At 40.5% G+C, this 23,453-nt stretch overlaps 1 protein-coding gene across 1 annotated transcript in view; it reads left to right on the top strand.

The window, feature by feature from the left end:
* Nucleotides 1–22,596, top strand: part of IMPG2 (interphotoreceptor matrix proteoglycan 2) — a 55,143-nt gene extending 32,547 nt beyond the window's left edge. Inside the window, exons 6-19 of the mRNA XM_053385235.1 lie at nucleotides 2,622–2,671; nucleotides 3,162–3,253; nucleotides 5,222–5,380; nucleotides 8,318–8,376; nucleotides 9,504–9,521; nucleotides 9,864–10,108; nucleotides 11,438–11,502; nucleotides 13,913–14,240; nucleotides 14,496–15,829; nucleotides 16,381–16,600; nucleotides 18,029–18,239; nucleotides 18,594–18,782; nucleotides 22,059–22,257; nucleotides 22,513–22,596. Of these exons, the coding sequence (XP_053241210.1) occupies nucleotides 2,622–2,671; nucleotides 3,162–3,253; nucleotides 5,222–5,380; nucleotides 8,318–8,376; nucleotides 9,504–9,521; nucleotides 9,864–10,108; nucleotides 11,438–11,502; nucleotides 13,913–14,240; nucleotides 14,496–15,829; nucleotides 16,381–16,600; nucleotides 18,029–18,239; nucleotides 18,594–18,782; nucleotides 22,059–22,257; nucleotides 22,513–22,596 (3,253 nt within the window). The remainder of the gene's footprint in view (nucleotides 1–2,621; nucleotides 2,672–3,161; nucleotides 3,254–5,221; nucleotides 5,381–8,317; nucleotides 8,377–9,503; nucleotides 9,522–9,863; nucleotides 10,109–11,437; nucleotides 11,503–13,912; nucleotides 14,241–14,495; nucleotides 15,830–16,380; nucleotides 16,601–18,028; nucleotides 18,240–18,593; nucleotides 18,783–22,058; nucleotides 22,258–22,512) is intronic.
* The last annotated feature ends 857 nt before the right edge of the window (nucleotides 22,597–23,453 follow it).

Raw genomic sequence — 23,453 nt, 5'->3', positions numbered from 1 at the left:
TTAATGAGTCTACAATTGCTGTCATAATCTTTTCCTATCCAAGATTCATCTATATATATTTTTTAAAAGATATTTATTGAAGTTTTACAAAGAGAAAAAAGTTACAGAGCAAAAAAGAAGAAAAAGGATAAATACTACAAAAAAACAAAAATACATAGGGGGGGAAAAAGCAAAATACAGAAAAAATAGAAAATAGTTAAAAACAAATCAATCTTTTCATATCTTAGATTTCATTTACTTATTTCCCTGACCTCCTCACATCTCCCTTTTTTGTATTCCTGTTCACATGGTTAATTCAGCAAATCCTTACCCTCTTTATTTTTATCTTAATTCTATATCTTAACATATTATAACTTTATATTTTCATTCCAAGATTCATCTATATAACTAATAATGAAATTGCTAATAGAGAGAAAGCTGTAATTTGATCAAAACTATTCTTTAAATAGAAAATAGGTTGCTAGAATAAATGATTAGGTTTTGTAATGATATAATAATCAAAGCTAATGTATAAACAGCAGCAACATGACAGCCTGTGAACTTTGTAATAGCTGTGTCTTCTTGTCTTTTAGCCTGTTCTGGTTCTGCTTGAACCACATATAGTGTGGTGCAGAGATGAAGATAGTGTTTGATTTAGACAAGAACAACACCATTCAAAATCACACCTCAATCAGCAGTGCCTTGGTTGATTTTAGGAGAGACAGAGGAAGTACTGATCCCTTGTATTTCCCCTTTGCATTCCTTTATAATGTATGAAGTAAAAATCCACTCATCTCTCCCCACGGTAAAATGTGAAAGGTGTTGCTTTATTTGGAGAAAGCACATCTCACTTAACCTATCTTGGTGTTTCCATATGCTGTATCATACTGTCTCATGTATCAACATGTCCTAAATTTGTGCATCTTGCCGCAAAGCTGTTCTTTAGCATCCAACCTGGATAAACGACAAACAAGATTGGATTAGTTTGCCATATTTCTTAATTCTCCTTCTAGGAATTGGTTGAATATTTGCTTAATTTATTGCTGACAAAGAAAAAAGAATTAAGAAATGGCCCAACAACTATTATATTCTTATGCTATTTTAAAAACTCATGAAATAAATGTGCTTAAGTTATGGCTGTTTAGATTTAATCTAATAATACGAAAATAGGTCCTATTTCTATTAGGAATTCAACAACAGAAAAGTTCCCTTAAAGAGGGAAGGATCACAGCTCAATGGTAGAGAATATGTTGTATAAAATCTCATGTTCAGTTCCTGAAATCTCCAGTTAAAAGATGATCAGGCAGCAGGAATGACATTTGCCTGAGATGTTAGAGAGTCACTGGCAGTCAGAGAGTATTGGACTAGATGGACAAATAATACGACACAGCTTCCTGCGTTCTTGGAGTTGTGCAATGTATTGCTGGAAGAAGGTGCCAGATAAACATTTATGGGGAGTGGTTTTAGTACTGGATTCCTAAATTCAAACAGTTTTCTCCAAGTCCAAAATTACATGATGACTATACATGACATTCCATAAATTTATTCCTGGAGTTGGCTTACATGTTGGCAAACCTAACCATCATTTGCACTAAGTGGGATTGGCCATGACAATATATATGCAGAACTGTAACGTAGACTTAAAATGTCAGGAGACAATATGGTCAATTCCTGTTGCTAGAGGGAAATATTGTGGCAACCATCTCTATCAAGCATATTTATTGCATGGACAAAATGCATCGTGTTATTCTGTACGTGTGGTGTTCAGCGTGTGAAAAGGACTGTACCCCATCTTACAAAGAGGTGGGATTTATAGTCCCAATGTGAGAATCTTAACTGGGTTTTTGTTGCTAGTGAATTCTTCCTTATGATTAATTCAAAGAACTATGGGCCCCTCCAGACGTCTGGTTGTTATTCCCTATTCAGATGCTGCCAGAGTGGTCATGTGCGGTCTTGCTTTCAATAAAGTTTGCACCTACAAAAGTTTTGGGACAGTCACATTGCTTCATTTCCTTCCAGTCAGTTCATATCCTGTAACTCCCTGCTGAAATCCCATAATTTTTCATAACATAGAATGTTCTGGTTCATTTTTGACCTGTTTATGTTGTACTATAGCCTCTCTGGGCAGTAATCATGTGGGTAGCATTGGGGAAGCATCACATAATCAATTCAAGCAGAATAAATCCACCACTAATGCATTATCATCATCATCATCATCATCATCATCATCATCATTATGTCAAGAACAAGTTGCAAAGTACACCTCACCATGGAATGGTGGCTGGTGAGATATTATTACACTAGGATAGTTAGAGGCCACTGCCTCTTTCACACTCAGTTTTGGGGCTGGAAAAGTACCAGAAACATTGTGGGAGATCGCCAAACTCTGCCCTCCTCATATTTTATCTGCACCCATCTCTCATGTTTTATGGGGTCCACTGAATACAACCTACCAGTGATGCACATATACCCCCCCCCCACACAACATGAACCAGCAAAGTTTTATGAGGATTTTATTCAGCAATTCTCCTCAGCTTGTTAAAAGGTCCCTGAGGCTTACACATGTTAAGGGCAAGATTGTTTTTGAAAGAAAACTTAATCCCATTTTTACACTTAATCCTTTTGTTGTCTTTGGTTCTCAGTTTTGGGCTGCCAACGCCTTCTCCGACTGGGGATGCTACCACATTGAGAGGTCTGTTCTCCTTTATTCATATGTTAATTTTGCAGTAAATGAGTAAGAAGACTTGAGGCTTTCAATTAGTGAAGGACATCTTTATTCATAGGATTGCAGGGTCTCATGACTTTCCTTTCTTTGGTGTCTTGTGGGTACATGGAGGTTGACACTGAGCTGCTCTAAACATATCTGAAATTAGAAGGGGCATATTTGCGTGTGTCCAGAAAGCTGTGATTAAGCTGCAGTAGGGCAAGTCAGTATTTGTGTTGTGGCTCAGGTTCGAGTCAGTGTTATTCCTGCCACATTGTCATGAAGCAAACCATAAAAATAACACAAAATGTCTGATGTAGCTTTACTGAATCACAGTGACCACCATTTTTAAATTTTGCGAACATTTCAAGACATTTTCCCCCCCAGGTTGGCAGATTTCATTTTTTTCAACTTTGTTTATACCATCTAGCAATGAATTAATTGACTAAGGGTATATATTGCATGTTTTCCACCTTAGATGCAGCTGCCAATGTTCCACCACCTGATGTGGTCTCAGTTGAGAGTCCTTCAGAGAGTACCACTGACAAAATTGAAGACACAGAAGTATGTGTAATGAGCTCCTTGTTAGACTGGTTTTGGGGATAAGAAACTGTATTCACTTTTCATTCACTTTTCCTTTCTAGATTTGTCAAGCTGTTTATGTGGAAGAACAGCACACAAACTGAAATAACAAAACAAATAAGTAAATAACTCCAAGCAATAAAAATGCTTCTTAGTAAAAATGTCTTTCATGTTTAAGGCACTCTCTAGAACTGGCTTCCTCAACCTCGGGCCCCCAGGTATTTTTGGCCTACAACTCCCATGATCCCTAGCTAGCAGGAATATTGGTAAGGGATGATGGGAACTGTAGTCTCAAAACATCTGGAGGGCTGAGGTTGAGGAAGCCTGCTCTAGAAATTATAGTGAGCATATGACTCCCCTGTTACAACTGCTCCAATGGCTATCACTCTGTTTCCAAGCACAATTCAATGTGCTGGTTATGACCTACGGAGCCCTATACGGCTTAGGTCTAGGCTATCTGAAAGACTGTATTGCCTCATACAAACCTGCCTGGGCTCTGAGACCTTCGGGGAGGTTCTTTTCTGTATCCCATCACCCTCACCGGCACACTTGGTAAGGGACCTGGGAGAGGGCCTTCTTGGTGGCTGCTCCCTTAATTTGGAACTTCCTCCCTACCTAGAGGAGTAAGACTGGCTCCTTGTTGTGGCAGGTGAAGACTTCCTTGTTCCAACAGGCTTTGGGGAACTGACTGCTTTTAAGGCAAGAGTTGGTGCTGTGGTGATTTTATTGTAATTATCTTATGTGATCATTGTGTGTGTGTGTGTGTGTGTGTGTGTGTGTGTGTGTGTGTGTGGGAGTGGTTGCTTTTTATATGTTTCTAAGCTGTTTCTATTTTAGCTTGTAACCTTGAGTCTCTGTTGGGGGGGGGGAGGTGGGATCACAATGATGATGACAGAAGTGTAACCAAGATGATGTGTAACATATGTTTTTATTTCCAAATCCTTGAAGGCTGACACTTTTGAAAATCCAGCACTTTATTTAGAAAGAATTCTATTTCTATTCAGTGTTTGATAGCATTTCATAGCCTTAAAAGTCTAGAAGGGAGACAAAAGTCATCCAAATTGGTTGGTCCTTATGCCTACAAGACAAATAAGAGGTGCAAATACCTTTTCTTTCTTCTCTCCTAACCCCACCTACCTCCCTTGATTTAGCCCCATCTTTCCTGATTCCTACTCCCCAATATGTCCTGACATCACCACTCCCCAATATCTCCCTTGCCTCACTTTCTGTTCTGGTAAGCAGGTTTAGCAGGATTGTGCATTGTTTCAAAACCTTATAAGAAGTGGTTGACTAGCAATGGCAGCTGAATGAAATAAATAAGTACATTATAGGAAACTATGACACTTCCATAGCACCTTTGACTGTTTTTCAGAAACTATTGTTTGTTTCTAGTCGAGGTGCAGTGGAAATTGAGTCTTATCTTCAACCACATTCCTATGCCTAAGAGGTAGAAATTTGAAAAGCATTGCACCAGAAACAAGTGGCACAATAGAGCCTTCCTATGTGAAAGGGTCCTCACTTAATTACTGCCCCGCTGGCTCCACCTTTAAGATCACATGACTTTCTCTCCACTAACATCACTGGAATAGGTGGGGACCTCTGTTGAAGGACTGTCTATGTAAGTAGGCTTCCCCAGGAACTTGAATTCCGGTTTTCCAGGGGTTCAGCTCCTTGTGAAGCCTACTTGCATAGAGATCTATGCACATAGGTGTAACTGTATGCAGGTGAAAAGCCTAACATGGCAAGTTGGGGCTGGAGCTGGTGGAAGCCACCCAGCCTTGAAGGTGGAGCCATCAATTCAGCCTTGCTGCCCAGTAATCGCGTGAGGAACCCTTTGCATGTATAATGGAGGAATAGCCCCCTTTGTACTAATTTAAGTTGGTGTTTAACCTGTACTGGTGAAAGGATGGTTTCTAACCACAATTCGCTAAGTAAAATTAATTTCTTTTTCATCAGATCAATAATGAGATAAAGAGAGATGAGAAACTGGTGACGCCAGCTCATGAACAGATGGTTGAGTTCAGCATTCTTCTTCCTGAGGAGAAATACACCACTGAGCTGAGCGACCCCTTTACTGAAGAATCCCAGCAACTCTCGCTGCAGTTTATTTCTGAAGTAATTGCATTACTTGTACTTTTTTGATATGGTATACGTGCCCAGAATTCTTTGAGAAGGGAAATGTGCTTTGAATGTGCTTTAATGGTTTAGTGCAGTGGTTCCCAACCTTTTTTTCGCCATGCCCCACCTAAGCATCTCTAAAATCCTAATGCCTGCCCCCCCATGACATATAATTTTTATTATTCAGAAATTAAAGTCCTATTCACGTGGAGGAAGCCTAAAAGGCCATTAACTGTTAATAACTCATTCTCAAATTGCCCTCCTTAAAAATCAAATTGCCCCCCTGTGGGGCATGTGCCCCACGTTGGGAACCACGGGCATAGTGTGTACATAGCCCAATATATGGACTGAAATATAAATACACTACAGATTACACTTCTCAAAAATTTTGCGGTATAATTTTAAACTCAGAAAAGTACTAAAATGTAGTATATATTACAATGAAATACATTTAGAAATGCATGCACTGATATATGTAAATATGTATGTATGTACTTGTTTACGAATTTTTGTATTCATGAGGAAATAAAGTGGAAAGAGGACTTAGGAATGTGACATGCACCAGGAGCAGACTAATCCTTCCAGCTCTTCAGTACTGAAATCTTTAGTAACATAGAAAGCTGCCTTATACTGAGTGAGACCATTGGTGCATCTTGCTCAGTACTTTCTACAAGTGTCTCTTCCTGGAGATCCTGGGGATTTAACCTGAGACCTTGTGCCTACAAGAGATGCTCTGCCCCTAAGCTTTTTCCCACTCTTTCTCTGTCACACCCATCCACACACCAACCACAGAAAGGTCTCTCATCCCTTCCTTCTACCTTCTGGTGAAGGAAGTTCTGTGAGCTGAGACTTGTTTTTCTCTGCATCTGGCATCCTTGCTGAGAGAGGTTGGCACTGGAGGAAAACAAACCCTCTGGAATCTGGAAATCTTCCTGACTTCCCCTGCTCTCACAGGATCTGAGCTCACAGATGCAGGTGTGTTCTTTGTGACCTCATATTATTACTGTAACCAAACCTTCCTCGTCTCACAATTGTTGCCCTTTCTCATAACCTAACATCTGTTTATATTATAAGCGACATGAATGATCGGTTTTGATCTTTCCCTCCTTATAAAAGCAAGTTGGTCTGGGTGACGGGATCATTTTAAGGCGCTCACATGCACGACTGGGCACCTTCCAAATGTCTCTTTAGTTTGGGCCTGCCTTAAGTTGCCAATAGCATTATGTGCTTTTGATCACCACTGCCTCTCTAACCACCTTGGTCCAGCTGTTATTGTGAGATCTGTGAAATAACAGTAACAATTACAGTACCCCCCCAACTCACCTGGATCATGCCTTGGCAAACCCTTTTGAATTCAATATACTGGGACTCATCTTCTGACAGATACTGTATCATATGGGGAATAGATAAATTCTATCCCACAGCCAAAGAGAACCACTGCAACTGTTATACATGGCCAGATTAGGAGAGACGTCTTAATTTTCCTACATACGTGGCCAAGTAACGGTGCCATACTATAAACGAAAGAAATGTCTGATCGGACAAAGGCCACTTGGCATCTGAATGGCCCTTTCATCCTTTGCCTAGTTCTTTCTGTGCTTGGACAAAGACACCCTTCCTATTTTGCAGCACTTGGATGGTTTTGATTCTGGGCAAAGTGTGTTTCAAAAGCAGATTTTTTAAAAATGGAAAGGAATTATTCTGTTGAGATGAAGGGTCAAATTGCTTTTCTGCTTTATTGTGAATGCACATGAAGCAGCCTTTTCCTTGTTCTTCGAGGTGTGGGATGCATTTCTACAATTCTTTTGCTTTTCGTTTCTAAACCTTAGCAGACTTTGCTTTTAGGATTCATAGCTGTGCATAACCTACATTCTATTTAAGTAAACCTGTCTTTTTTCTAAACTGTATTATATTGTTGCACACCTCTCAAATCAAAGGATTTCCAGGGTTCGGTTTCCTCAGAATGAGGGGCAGCGGAGACTGTGGTGTCTTATGAGATATTGTTTATTTACACATATATACAACCCAAGCCTACAATGGAGGGGCTCACAGCATTAACACCCCAAGAAGGTTTTGCTTCTCCCATAGCCATGACCTTGGATCTCAGCAGGAATCAGGTATTGGCTCTGCCTCTCAGCTGCCCAGCCTGCTTCCTGCTTTTAGCTCACACACCTCAGCTTTGCCTTTTGTCTTTCCAACTGACACTTGACAGAGCAGGCCCCACCCATTTTTCCTCTGGCACAGAGACACTTCCTTTGTTACTTTGACGACCCATACTTAGCCTATTACCAAGAAACTTGCCTGGCTACTCCAACATTGAATTCTTGTTGGATTTAGCAATTAGAAGGGAATCAGCCTACCCGCCCTCTGCAAACTTACAACACTATGTACATAGGGAAGAAATAGCATTGGGTAGTATTAAACGGCATTTTTGCACTAGCACAAGGATTAGTGCAAGGGAATTTCCCCCTCTGCTCCCCCTGTGCACCCCCATGCACATCCTGTACCCCCTCTAAATCTGCTCTGGAGAGTTGGGGAGTCCCTGGAACACATTGGGGGGCTCATGGGGGGAGGAGAGGGGGGAATTGTTTGGTTGCACTACATTGAATACATCCCAATATTTTAGCGTACTGAAGACCAACTGATGGCTTGATATCCCTTCATACAGTTTATACATTATCCTTTATTCCAGAGGTTATAGTCATTTGCTGCTTAAAAAAGAAAAGAAAAAAGGGGGCAGATGTATACTTCAGCCCTCACATAAAGGAGAACACACTGCAAAAGGGAAAATGCTATATCTTTCATGCAACTATTCCTAGAGACTTAGCCTCCAGAACCTGCACTACAATGAGCAATAAGTGAATGTTTAGATGGAACAACAAAGGGTTTGGGCAGTGGAAAGGAGCTATAATCTCCCTCTTGTCTTTCAAATAGATTCAAAATGCATATGAAGGGCTGCCTGGATACAAGAATATCCATGTAACTGAGTTCAGGTATGATATCCTGTAATATAAAAACATTTTTATTCTATTAATGTTGCTGGTACAAAACTTCACATTTATACTGCTGCTGACTTACTCATTTGTTTTGTGTTGTGAGTTAGTTTGGTTTCCTTTGTTAGACTGAGGGTGTCTTCATATGTTACATTTCCCAACGTGTAGAAAAGTGATGCCCCATTTATGTCATTTCAAAAAAACCACAATTTTTATACGAGGGAAATGTTCCCTTTCTTCAGACTAGTACAGATTTCAGAACAGTAATTCTAATTATTTACACAATCCTCCACTGGCCACTATCGAGCACAGCATTACGTGGACCTAAATGCACTTAAGTGGACCAACAATAGGCTGCATGCACATCATGTGTTTAAAGCACATGAGTTCCCTCAAGGAATTCTGGGAACAGTAGCTTACCCCTCTCAGAGCTATATTACACCCTTAACAACCAATAGTTCCTAGAATTCTTTGAAGAAAGTCATTTGCTTTAAGTCATATAAGTCCATTGCTTTATTTCTCTCTCCTCTTAAAAATTATAACAATGTTAGTGGATGACATAATTCTGTCTACAGAAGAACGAATCATTCTCATGATCAATTGCTCTGGCCTTTGATATTATGTTACATTGTTTTTAGGACTGGTTGTGGTTGTAAACTGTTTTAAACTGTTTTTAATGTTTTATTTTACACTGCTGTGACGTGGCCTGGAATCTTCTGGTGAAGGGGGGAATATAGTAATAATAATTCACATTTGTATGATGTTGTGCCTTCTCCACAATCAGCTTGTTAGTTTGGGAGATATCCAAACACCACACTGCGAGTTTCAGGGCTGCACTGAGTGTACTGTATGCAGTCTAAATTCAAAATGTTCTGTATACCACAACATACTGTGGGCAAGGGCATAATTCTGACTTCATATAAACTGATAAAAATGAACTGAGGTGTATTTTAATTCAAGTTTGCTGCAGTATGGAAGTAGAATAATGATGAACCATGAACAAATATTTTCAGATATGTGTTCTTTAGCTTATCAGGGGCTAGAGAGGTGCACTGAATGGTAATGCTTACATATGGGGAAAAAACTTCATTTTAACTTCTTGCCTTCCCTTCTCCCCTCACTTTTAGATCTTCTCAGGATGAAAGGTACACAAAACCTTCAAATGCTTACTTGTGTGATAGCTAATTAATTTCCTTCCTTATATGCAGTAGCATCCCTTTCCAGTGAAACGATGGAGCCAAACTATAGCAGCAGGATATTGTTTGAAAGCTGTTGAGATCAATGCATTTCCAGGTTCTTTATGTTTGTTCATGTGAATAAATCCACTTAGCCTGTGAAAGTTCAGTTCCCAAGTATTTAGCCATTATCAGATTTGGAGAGAAAGATCAGAATGAAATATAATTTGTGACGGGTATGGAATCTTTGAAAGAATAGAACAGTAGTACCATTCATCCTTCTCTCTAACAGCTCCTTTCTTAAACATTTAGTGGCGTGGAGGTTCTGTACACTGTGGTTTTTGATGGAGAAGCCATCAGCAATGCCACCTGGGACCTGATTAACCTCCAGTCCAACAAAGTGGAAGACAATGCCTTTCTAGAGATGGAAGATAATCCCACCGTTGTTTACACAGTCAGTGACTTCAGAAATTATATTGCTGAAATCCTTCATAAGAATGCTTTACTTGAGAATGCCTCATTGAACTTGGACCCCGACTCTCTCCAGCTCATTAATGGTGTGTATTAAATAAGAAATGTCATTTCTGTCCACTTTAAAAATGTGCAACGTCTGCCCCCAGGAATTTAATAGATTGTGACTTGTTATGGGTTTCCTCTTCAAGCTCTTAAACCAAAGCCACTATTTTGTCTCTCTAGATCAAGCCTCATGTATTTGAATTTATGGCCAAGTAGTCCTTGCCCATGTCCCCATTATATGCAGTCCATAGATTATGAGGATGGGTGGCTGAGAAGTGGGCTACAGAGTAAAAAACTGAGCAAGGGAAATGAATTCAGGATGCTAGCAAAGTGATTCATCAAAGAATCTTCTACAGCACTGCAGAGAAGCCTAACACGTGTTGCTTTTCTCTGCAGCCACTGCCCTTAGAACCAATCTGTATATGACATTAGATCTTTCTTTCCATTTCCAGGTTTCCTGATAATTAATCAGTCCTCTCAGTTGATGGATCCCTCAGTTGACACACTCATAGAAACACACTTTAAATGCAAATACACATTTAACATCACTTCTAGTTTGGCTCTTAGGCAACTCATTCTAGTGCAAGATGCAAATGAACCAAACGTGTTCTAGTATAATTTGAAACCACAGTGGATCCTGGGAAATAAGCTAATTTGCATCCTGTGGCTGCTTTCCTCAGTCTCTTCATGCCATTGGATGTACAGTGGTACCTCGGGTTAAATTCGTTCCGGAGGTGCGTTCTTAACCTGAAACTGTTCTTAACCTGAAGCGCCACTTTAGCTAATAGGGCCATCCTGAAGCAAAGTTCTGAACCCGAGGTACTATTTCTGGCTTAGTGGAGTCTGTAACCTGAAGCATATGTAACCCGAGGTACCACTGTATCTATTCTGTTTGCTCCAGCCACAACTTGGGCATTACTCTAGCATTTCTGGCTCCTATAGGACTGAGCAGGGTGTGTGTGTGTGTTTAATATACCCTGTTCAGAAAGTACTACACATAAGTCTTAGGAAATATTTAGAACCTTTGTTCTGAAAATAACCTAATCCTTTGCCAGAGGAGAGCACAATCTCAAGAAAAGTCAAACTGGGCAATCAAATTCTGTAACTGTTTTGTGTGATCATCAATTTAGAGAGTACAAAATGTACATTCAGTACTCTTCAAGTAGAGTATAGTCGTGCACTTGCCCCGGAGAGCAAGCTGAGTTGTGCACATTTGCTATTCTCCGAACTCCTACTAGCAGTATTGTTGCTTAGAAGCATGCGTGTTTCTTCATTGAGATAGGAAATGAAATCAGTGCACTTAAGATCACAAGCAATTTAGAACTCTGTATAAGATACATGACTGTCTTCCTTGTTTCTTGTCTTCACAGTAAAGGAAGTGTTCTCTTCTGTAACAGAAGACCCGACTCGAATTACTGCTAGGCCCATTGATGATGTAAGTTTGTTTTCTTGTATTGGCCTGGTTCAAACATCATGCTAAGCCAAATCTTGGCTTCGTGCAAACATACAAGCATGCTGGCTGCCGAAGAGGAGACCACATCTCCTTTGCTCATCCCCAGTCACTTTGCTGCAGCCTGTGCTGAGCTAATCTGTAGTTTGGCCTAGCAGTTAGTTTAAACCTGAGCTCATGGTTTAACTCTTCTGTAAAAACCACATGACATAAAGTACCACAGGACGAACCTTGATTACAACTCGTGGTTCATCTGTAAACAGTTAAAGCATGAGCAGGAATTTGGTTGATATGCTGGACCAAACTATGGCTAAGCTCAGTGTGGTGCAGCAGCAAAATAACTGGGGAGGGTCAAAGGAGGCACAATCTCTCTTTAGAAAGCCAAGAGGCTCAGCCATTCACACTAAGCCATTTTTGTTCTAGCAGTTCTTTGCCCTTTAGCCACTTATGAAGTTAACTGAATAATTCAAGTACAATAAGGTAACACTCAAATATTTTCTTTGGGGGGGGGAATCAAAATATTCTCAAATCCTTCATGCAACAATAAGTACTTCATACAGGGTTTAGTCCTTTCTTAGTCATTTAAATTATTTTGGATATATCCACGAAACAGGTACAATATTAGACTGAATATGCTGTCTTGCTGGCAGAAAGCTTTGGAAAATAATTTGTTTTTGCAGAGTGGTATTTCTATCGTATTTTGTAGATTCTTCAAATAGCTTGTGCATAAAAATCCAAACTTGCCAGCATCATATTGCATTTCTTAATGTAGTGTACCATTCTGAGAATTCTTGAATAATATTAGATGCCACAGGAACATCTCTCTGAATTTAAGTAAGTGATGAAGTGTAATTCCTGGCAGACATATGCAAATGCTCCAAATGTTTCTATTGAAAAGTAATTGCTCCCAGTCTTTGTGTTTATTTTGCTACTTGTGTACATTTCTCTAGGTTACATAGTACTATCTTTTCATGGTTTTGCTCACATTCCTTTAAAATGTTAGTTACTCATATGACAGCCAATGAAGATTGGGAGAAGGGTGGGAGTCAGGCATTAGGAGAGATCATCTTCTGTCTTCTACAGTGAAGCCCCACAGCTTTTTCAATGAAGAGCAGTGATATGATTGGGAAGTTCTCAGTAGAGTGTGTAGGTGCTGAACCTTTTCCCCACTGGCTATTTTATTCTCTGAATTCCCCAGCTGCTTTCCCACCCCACAGAGCTCCGGGTGCATGATGGAAGGTAAACATGCATCTATACACTTTTTCTAATCACGGAAAATGAGCAATTTGAGCTGGAGCAATTGTGGGTAGGGATTAAGCAGCTTCCTGTAACTTCTCTGCACACTGTGGTTGCTTCTGGAGAGCACTTTACAAAAAAGAGCTGTTGTAGCTTTGTCTGATTACTGTGTAACATCTCTGCCACTAAGACAGCACAGGTTGTTGAAAATAGGAGATTGATTTAACTACATGCAGATCAGAAGCAGAGGTGGAGCTAGCTGCTCCAGCACTCGGAGTGGCACACATGCTGTGCACCCAGGGCCAGGGGGGTGCCACAGTGAGCATCCCAGGGGCAAGACACTTTGCCAGCAGCCTTCATTCCCTCCCTCTCCCTTTTGACAGCTCAGGGGAGGCTCCCCCCCCCAGGAAGCAGTCCGGGAGCGGGGGGCAATGGCACACCGCCTGCCTGCAACTCCCAAGCCTCCCTCGAGCTGTCAAAACGAAGGGGGGAAGGCCACCAGCAAAGCGGTGCAGCTCCCCCCTTTCCCCTGACAGCTCGGGGTAGGCTTGGGAGTCACGGGCAGCACACTGAATGTCACCCCCCCTCAGTGATGACACCCGGGGCGTCTTGTCCCCACTGCCCCCTTCCTCCGCCCCGATCAGAAGTATATTCTGCTCACATCTCTAAGCTTGATGGCCAGAGAATCTAGCACTTTCTCCTTCTAGTACTGCGTCAGCAATGCTCAATGGCATTCAACTAATGGCTACATGAAGATGGATGAATATAAATGAACAGAATGGTAATTAGACATAGTGTGCAGCTAATCAGTTGCCTGCAAAGTGGTACAGAGAATCCCCACCCGCCACACCTGGTTCTCCAGATGGGACAATACAAATTTATAGATGGTGGCTACATGCCCATTGTTGTTAATGGATATGTTAGTTGTGTCCATTAATTTCAATGAGTCTACTCTGAGTAAGACTAGTGCTAGATACAACTTCTGATCAGTAATTTTGAAATTATTGTGTGGTAAACTTCATAGGTCACTTATGGTCTTGGTGTGTAGCTTATTGATGTGGTGGAATGTGGGACTATGCCTTGGGGTTTATGCACTGTGATTTGTAAGGTAATATGGGCAGTCATAATGGCTTATAACCATTATGGATCTGAATTTTAGGATCGTGTTGTGGTATCTGAATGGCCCTCTGCGGATGAGTCAACTGTAAGCAACATCTTGCCACTTGATTTTACCAAGCCAGGTTTCATCTTTGATATCGAGCAGTTCAATGGCAATGAAATCTGGTTAAGACCAGATGGATTTCTGGGCAACTTCAGTTCAACACCAAAAGATACTTTCCTCTCAAAATCTGATATCACCATTCCCCCAGACGATCTGCTCTTTGTGGATGAAAAGCAGAAATTGCATCCTGTCACGCCAACAGCATTAGAGATTGACTCACTTGTGGACTTAGAAAGCATTTCTGATTTGTCTTCATTAGAAGATGGTATGTTATTTTGTCTTGCTTGGTAGCAGCAGAGTTACATGTCTGATCTTAGAAAGCTTGGGGAGTTACTTCCTTTCCAGGGCCCCCTCCCTGTGTAAGCAAGAGTCATTGTAACCTGAAGAGATGATGGCATTTACTGGAGAAAGAATATGATAATAATCTGCCAGGGTGGGGTGGGGGAGAGAATTTGAGTAAATAAAATCCAATAAGCTAAATTTATAAGAACTACTTAACTTTGCATATGTTTATTTGTAGGGCTTGAGGATTCTAAAGAGTTGGAAGAGCTCCTTTTGCCTTCAAGTCCTGCCCCTCACATTGTGCCAAGTGACATCCCACCCACAAGTGATTCTGTGACTCCTCTTGCTCCTCTATCACCAGTGGCCTCTGTATCAGCCATAGAGCCTAGCACTAAAGAACCATTACCAACAATTTTAGTAGAAAAGGAAACTCTGCAACCCACTGTACATATAGAAGACCACGTAGATGACTATGCTTCTGGTTCAGGACAAGAACCACAAACAAGCATATGGCCTTGGTATAGACCTACATTGGAGACAGAGGGATCGGGTGTATATGACTACAAGGAAACAGATTATATATTGCCTTCCTTAAAGGACTACACATCTAAAGACCTACCAGATGAAGTCGTATCTCTGTCATCTCTTGAAATAGAAGGCCCTACAGTAGAAAGTGTTATGGCAACATTGACTGAGACCTACAGCATAACACAACTGGAAGATTCCAGTGAGGATCGTGAAATCATTTCTGAAATAACTGGAATTCAAGACCAAATCATAACAGAACTGTCACCAACAGACTATCCACCTATAACCATTACAATAACACCACCTGATAGCTTCTCTCCATGGAGTGCGCTAGATAAACCAGAAATAATTTTAACAGCAAAACCTTCTGGGGAAAGCCCAGTGTTGGATAATTTTATAGTAGAACAGCAGATCCCTGACACAACGGCTCAAGAGGCCTCTGGATCAATTGCTCTGAAGCCTGTTGTTACTCCTTCTGCTGAAAGTTCCACCCATCGGCCTGCAGCTGAAGTCACAAGTTCAATAGCATCAGCTGATTTTGAAATTTCAACCTTGGTACCCTATTTAAAAGACATGACAACTGGCCCCAGTGACTTCACTGGAGAGTTTGGTACAATCCTAATCACTAATACTCCTCCTAGCAGTTTTGACAGTGAAGTAAGCTCTTCCTCAACTCTGACTCTTACAGAGTATTCTGTCCATGCCCTCTCTGACAAGCCCACCACACAGCCAACTGTAGTTCAATCCACAGTTATCCTAGCAGAATTGGAAAAAGATTTGATTGCAAAAGATCTGGAAGTTACAGAACAGGACCAAGGAAGACATATGACTGAAAGTCATGTGGAGCTTTCTACAAGTGCCCATTCCACAGAGATGGCCAGTGTCGCTGGGGCAACACATGAAAACCTCAGCAATGTTACTGTCCCTGCACGCGCATTAGTGGTATTCTTTAGTCTTCGAGTTACCAACATGATGTTTTCAGAGGACTTGTTTAATAAAAATTCCCCTGAATATAAAGCCCTGGAACAGAGATTCTTAGAGCTGGTAAGATATAGTCTCGAACTGAGTTTTTTTTGCCAGGGCGCATTTAGCACATGAGCATCAACCCAGATGCACAAGGTGGTTCGAAACACCTTTTGCACAAATGATTACAAGCCAGTCACATCACATTAAATTTTTGTTTACTACATTGACTAAAATGCACCTTGATCTGCTGTGATAGTTCACATTCAGATACTTCTATTCAGATTTATTATTTCCTCTTTTAGACTACACCTATGTGGCAAAACAAAATATCAAATGAAATTGTTAAGAATACTTATTCCTGCCCATACTAATGGCAAAGTATGCAAGCTTCATCCCGCTTGCATACTAACTAAACATTAAGGCATACACGGGAAAATTCAAACTTCAGGTTCAAATGAGCCCGACAGAATTAACATCACATATCATATGCCTGTTTACTCAGAATTAAACCGAACTAAATTAAACAACTAGGTTTATGTGCATACAAGTGCAGACATATAGATGGATAGACACACAAACACAGAGAAAAATGGATGTAATCTTGTTATATTATTTCTCCTGTTTTGTAGCTGGTTCCTTACCTACAGTCCAATCTAACAGGCTTCCAGAATTTGGAAATTCTGAACTTCAGAAATGGTAGCATTGTGGTGAACAGCCGAATGAAGTTTGCAAGACCTGTGCCTCGCAATGTTACTAATGCTGTATACATGATTCTCGAAGACTTTTGCAACACTGCCTACCAGACCATGAACCTGGCTATCGACAAGTACTCCCTCGATGTGGAATCAGGTATGATAAGGAAGGAGTATTTGCTGCTTGGTCAGTGAGTCAGGATAAAGCCTTATTCTCACTGAAGTGACAAGTCAGTTAATTTCACAAGCTAAAACACCCAGAATCATTTTGAAGGTTACACACACACAAGACAACTCTGGGGTTGTGATGCTCATCTCACTTTACTGGCCGAGGGAGCCAGCTTTTGTCTGCAGACAGCTTCCAGGTCATGTGGCCAGCATGACTAAGCCACTTCTGGCAAACCAGAGCAGCACACAGAAATGCTGTTTACCTTCCCGCCGGAGTGGTACCTATTTATCTACTTGCACTTTGACGTGCTTTCAAACTGCTAGGTTGGCAGGAGCAGGGACCAAGCAATGGGAGCTCACCCCATCATGGGGATTTGAACCGCCAACCTTCTGATCGGCAAGCCTCTGTGGTTTAGACCACAACGCCACCCGTGTACAATTATGCTTGGTGTGAAGGGAGTAGATAGGGATAGGTTTTTCTTGTGGCTGGAAGTGGCTCACTAGGTGGGGGCAGAGCTGCTATGTTTGTTTCCAGGCAGATGAGTTGCTGTTTATTGGAGGGATAGAGGGCAAGGTGGTGGCAGGTCAGCATGGTACAAATTTAGTAGTAGGAGCACTTGGCTGTTTCCAGTGGTGTGTTTGCACTGTGGAGCCTCCCCTCTATCTTCCCCCTCCTCCTCTCCGCTGGTGTAAGCAAAAATGAGCCATAGTGACTGTCTCACCCAGTGAGCTACTACTGCTCATGGCCAGTTGAACATTATGTTGGAAGATTTGAGACAGACAAAATACAGCACTTATTCACATAGCACATAGTTAAACCGTGGAATTTGCTCTCGCAAGATGCAGTAATGGCCACCAACTTAAATGGCTTTTGAAAAAGGATTAGACAAATTCATGGAGGATATGACTACCCATGGCTGCTAGCCATGGTGAATAAGCTGTGCTTCCACTGCTAGGAATCACAAGCGGGGAGAGTGCTGTTGCAATCTTGTCCTGCTAATCTGGTTGGCCACTGTGATAACAGAAGGCCTTTGGTCTCATCCAACAAAACACACAGCTCCATTTCTCCATATGTCTATTTCTCCATAATATTGATGTCACAAGGGGCTGTGCAAGATCTGGATCATTGTCTGGGCACAACAGTGAACTGGATGAGTCCAGATAAACAGTATTTGAACCCTGGGAAGATGGAGGCAGTGAGTGTCGTGATTCCTGTGCCCAGGAGATTGATCAAATGCCAAACAAATGACTGCCATTGAATCAAATTCATTCTCTAAAAATGCTTGGTGAAACAAAAATGTTTTCAGGAGGGGAAGAAATATACAAACTGTAGGTGTCTGTCTGAATTCAATAGGAATAGTTTCCCAAAATGCTGGTGCCACTGCAGTAAAAGTTCTCTTTTTGCTGGTGCCTCCAGGAGATCAAGCTGATCCTTGCAAGTTCCAGGCATGCAATGAGTTCTCTGAATGCCTTGTGAACCAGTGGAGTGGAGAGGCAGAATGTGTCTGTTATCCTGGCTATCTAAGCATTGAAGGATTGCCTTGTAATAGCATTTGTGATCTGCAGCCTGACTTCTGTCAAAATGATGGCAAATGTGATATAATCCCAGGGCAAGGGGCAATATGCAGGTAAGTGAACATTTGTGAAACATTTCAAATGCAGAAGATCAGAGGCATAGGCCTATTAATGTGATAATCCAGTTTTAACATTGAATCTGGTTTCAAAACAAAAGAAACCCAGAATACTTCCCTGAAAGGTGACCCTCCCAAGATCAGGAAGCGGTGCAGCTATACAGATTTTTCCCCTGCTCAGCTTCTTCTCACATTATTCAATTGACCCATTGCAGAATATTTTAGCCTTTCACTCAGCTGCTATCTTAGATGGGTGAAGATTAGCATCCAATACGAGCTTCAGTCATTTCATGTTGACAGTAGAATAACTATTTTCTTTATCACATCCCTTTTGACATGGGTGGATCACAGATGCCGTGTGGGTGAGAACTGGTGGTACAGAGGAGAGCACTGCGAAGAGTACGTCTCGGAGCCATTAGTCGTGGGTATCGCAATTGCTTCGGTAGCTGGCTTCCTTCTCGTAGCATCTGCTGTTATTTTCTTCCTGGCTAGAACTCTTCGTGATCAGTACACAAAGAGCGAAATTGAAGACTCGTTAGGGTAACTATAACTTGTAGGTTATTTAATCTTGGAGACTCCATTAGTATTGAAGGGGAGCCAGATAACAAACAAATACTGAAGATTTTATGATAGAAAAAGGAACACGTCAGGGCTGCCCTATCTCTCCATTATTATTTATCTCGGTCCTGGAGGTGCTGTTAAATATGATCAGAGGGGACCGGTTTGTTAAAGGAATTCAGGTCGGAGCCAAACAATATAAATTGAAAGCTTTTGCAGATGATCTGGTTCTAACTTTACAGGAGCCGGAATCTAGTATGAAAAGAGCTTTGGAATTGATTAAAGAATTTGGTCATGTGGCGGGATTTAGATTAAACAGGGTAAAAACTAAAGTATTAGAGAAGAATTTAACTCCAATGGAAAAGGATAGGTTTCAGAATGAAACAGGTTTAATGGTGGTTAAGAAAGTGAAATACCTAGGGATTAATATGACTGCGAAAAATTTGAACTTATTTAAAGAGAACTATGAGAAATGTTGGTCAGAAGTTTAAAAAGACTTAGAAATTTGGTCTAATTTGAAGCTTTCCTTGTTGGGTCGAATTGCAGCTATAAAAATGAATGTATTGCCAAAAATGTTATTTTTGTTTCAATCCTTGCAAATTCTGGACAAGATGGACTGTTTCAAGAAGTGGCAGAGAGACATTTCTAGATTTGTCTGGCAGGGCAAGAAACCTAGAATAAAGTTTAAAATTTTAACTGACGTAAAAGAAAGAGGTGGATTTGCCCTGCCAGACCTTAAATTGTATTATGAATCAGCAGCATTCTGCTGGTTGAAAGACTGGCTGCTTCTTGAGAACACGGACATTTTGGATTTGGAAGGTTTCAACAATGTTTTTGGGTGGCATGCATATCTGTGGTACGACAAGGTTAAAGCTCATAAGGCATTTAAAAACCATATTGTCAGGAAATCTCTGTTTAACGTCTGGATAAGATATAAAGATTTGCTAGAAAGTAAAACCCCAAGGTGGTTGTCACCTATGGAAGCTAAGGCTCAGAAAAAGCTCAATATGGAGGCCAAATGGCCAAAATATTGGGAAATTCTGGAACAAGAAGGTGACAGATTGAAACTGCAGAGTTTTGAAAAATTAAAAGACAAAGTGCGAGATTGGCTTCATTATTATCAAATAAGAGAGGCCTATAATTTGGACAAAAAAATTGGCTTCCAGGTGGAGAAATCAAAATTGGAAACAGAACTGTTAGAACCAAAAACTAAGATTTTGTCAAAAATGTATAACCTGCTGTTGAAATGGAACACGCAGGATGAAACGGTTAAATCAGCAATGATTAAATGGGCGCAGGATTTAGGTCATAATATTATGTTTGCTGACTGGGAGCAGTTGTGGACCACCGGTATGAAGTTTACGGCATGCATTGCCTTAAAGGAGAATATTATGAAAATGATTTATAGGTGGTACATGACCCCAGTCAAGCTTGCAAAAATTTATCACCTGCCTGACAACAAGTGTTGGAAATGTAAAGAAGCTGAGGGAACATTCTTTCACCTTTGGTGGACATGCCCAAGGGTCAAGGCTTACTGGGAGATGATATATAATGAACTCAAGAAGGTATTCAAAAGTACCTTTCCTAAGAAACCAGAGGCCTTTCTTTTGGGCATAGTTGGCCAATGGGTGTCAAAGAAAGACAGAACATTTTTTATGTACGCAACAACAGCAGCAAGAATACTTCTCGCCAAGTATTGGAAGACACAAGATTTACCCACCGTGGAGGAATGGCAGACGCAAGTGATCGACTACATGGAGATGGCTGAGATGACTGGCAGAATCCGCGATCAGGGAGAAGATTTGATTGAACAGGACTGGAAAAAGTTTAAGGACTATCTACAGAAATATTGTAAAATCTTGGAGTGTTAATATGATGTGGGAAGTGAAGGTAACAGGGTTTGTGTGACTTGGTTAAAGGTGATTTAAAAGAAGAATGTTAAAAAGGATAGGGGGTTATGAACAGAACATCATTATGTCATAGTATATAAGAGGAGATATGGATTAAAAATAAAGACATAATAATTAGAAGAATGTAAAATTAAGTATGGCTTAAATAAGGTTTTGAATTTGCTGAATTGGATTGGAATAAAGAGGAACACAAAAAAAGGGGGATGTGAGGAGGTCAAGACAGAGGGGTATGGAACTTTGGAAATTTAAGAAAAAGGGTTTTTCACTTTTCTTTTCTTTTTTCTATTTTTCTTTATTTTCTGCTATATATTTTTGTTTTTATACTGTTTTTGCTTTTTATATGAATCTTATTTATGGAAATGATACATTTTGAAATGATGAATCTTTTGTTTTGTAAAATCTTAATAAAAATTTATTATAAAAAAAAAATAACAAACAAATACTAGAGATGAACAAATCTGTTGATTTGTGGTTTCTCTCAGTATCTCATTTTTCCAATCTTAAATTCAGTTCTTTTTTTAATTGACTTTCAGTTTGCTTCTTGTTAGGACTAAATGCCAAAAAAATCCTAGTGGGTAACTTTAGCTTGATAAGTGGGAGCTGGGAGTAGCAATAGGCAATATCAACCTGGTCATGGGAGGGAAGCATAGGTGCCTGAAGAGGAATGGGCACATACATTGTGACTGCTGCAAAGTGCTAGCCTATTGAAAAGATCTAAAGTCAACCCCAGGGACGTGGGTGGTGCTGTGGGTTAAACCACAGAGCTTAGGACTTGCCGATCAGAAGGTCGGCGGTTCGAATCCCCATGACGGGGTGAGCTCCCGTTGCTCGGTCCCAGCTCATGCCAACCTAGCAGTTCGAAAGCATGTCAAAATGCAAGTAGATAAATAGGTACCACTCTGGCAGGAAGGTAAATGGTATTTCCGTGCACTGCTCCGGTTCGCCAGAAGCAGCTTAGTCATGCTGGCCACATGACCCGGAAGTTGTATGCCAGCTCCCTCAGCCAGTAAAGCGAGATGAGCACCGCAACCCCAGAGTCGGCCACGACTGGACCTAATGGTCAGGGGTCCCTTTACCTTTACCTTTAAAGTCAACCCCCTCAGGTGGTTCAGACATGGAAGCTCTATTCATGTTAGAAAAGCATCCCCAATAAGAGTTGAACACAGCTTCTGGAAGAGCACAACTGTCAGTTACCTGTTTGAGGTGTTGCTCCACTTTGCAGCATGAACATTGGTTAACGTCTAGCTTATTCCCTGGAATGTCAGAGATTGTCAGTTAAGCTTTGGGAAATATTTTGCAAAGAGGGGATTCCTGTGTTTGACATAAATTCTTTTTACTTTCTTTACAGGCAAGGAGACAGCCTTTCATCTATTGAAAATGCAGTGAAATACAACCCAATGTATGAAAGTGACGCTACTGGACACAGCCACTATTATCGGAGATATCCACAGCTTACTTCCTATAGTTCAACAAGCAATGAGACATCCACTGAGTACAGCAGTGAAGAAATCAGGCACATTTATGAACACAGCGAGCTAACTAAGGAGGTGGGTAACCTTACTTGTTTTGATGTGACCTCTATCACATCAGAATGACTTGCTAATAGCTAATTGCACATCAGTGTGCAATTTCAGTGCTAAATATGAAAGGCTAATTTGATGAAAGCATAGTCAAAAGTACTGAAAATATAAAATTTGTACATTATGCTGCTCCGTATTGTACTAAGTACAGAACACCTTTGTTTGGAACTGTTGTGTTTTATATAGGACAATTGTGTAATGTATTATTTTCTAACGTTCCAGGAAATTCAAGACAGAATTAGGATCCTGGAACTCTATGCCAAAGATCGGCAGTTTGCGGAATTTGTAAGGCAGCATCAAATGTGAGTTAAATGTTTCTTAACTACTTCTGTAGATTTTTTTTCCATTGAACCTACTCATTGTGTTCTACGCAACAGTTGATTCATTCAGTGATCAGCTAAATTATCATACTGTAGGCTGCAAGGAAGAAAGTAGATACAAAACCTTCATGATTATACGGCATATTGAAAGTATAAAACTGTTCAAAAGAGTTAATTATTAGCCTTAGGTCAATAGCATTTATTTCCCTAATTATTAAAATTGAATTCCTCACTGTTCCCCAGTTATTTATATTTCATGGTGGAAAATTAATACTGTAACTCTAAATCCCATATTGTAAGGACAACTGCAATTTTAGTGCCATTGCAACTTCAAATTATATCTCAACATATTACAAAAGCAGTTAAATGTTTAGGAGGTAGTAAAAATGAGCCAGTCTAGAACCATTATTTGCTGCTGAAAAGCTTAAGGTTAAGCAGAATCAAATGGATATGAGAAAGAGATTATTTTCGGTATTTTTGTTTAAGACTAGATAATATTCAATAGTCTCTTCCCCTTTAAAATAGGAGTTTGAAAGCTGTCAGAAGCACAAATCCCACTACAAGTTAGTCCTGAGTTCTACACATTCAACAAGGTAATGACTAAGAATATGTAGTTATTAGTAGAATGTAATGTCTGCTACTGTGGGTTCTATGAGACTGCAAACTTGTCATGCTGTTATGTCATTACAAAGCTTGTTCGTTTCAAAGAATATCATTACAAAGGTTGTTCCAGCTGGTGCCTGAAGCTCAACCATATTTGCCATCTTTGATGGAAATTATGTAGAATTGATTCTGATTGTTCTATTATATTAGACCATAAGTTTTTGTCTGCAAACTTTCTGA

Source organism: Podarcis raffonei, chromosome 4 (assembly GCF_027172205.1).
Source record: "Podarcis raffonei isolate rPodRaf1 chromosome 4, rPodRaf1.pri, whole genome shotgun sequence".
Lineage (NCBI taxonomy): Eukaryota > Metazoa > Chordata > Lepidosauria > Squamata > Lacertidae > Podarcis > Podarcis raffonei.
This window is presented reverse-complemented; position numbering and strand designations above follow the sequence as displayed.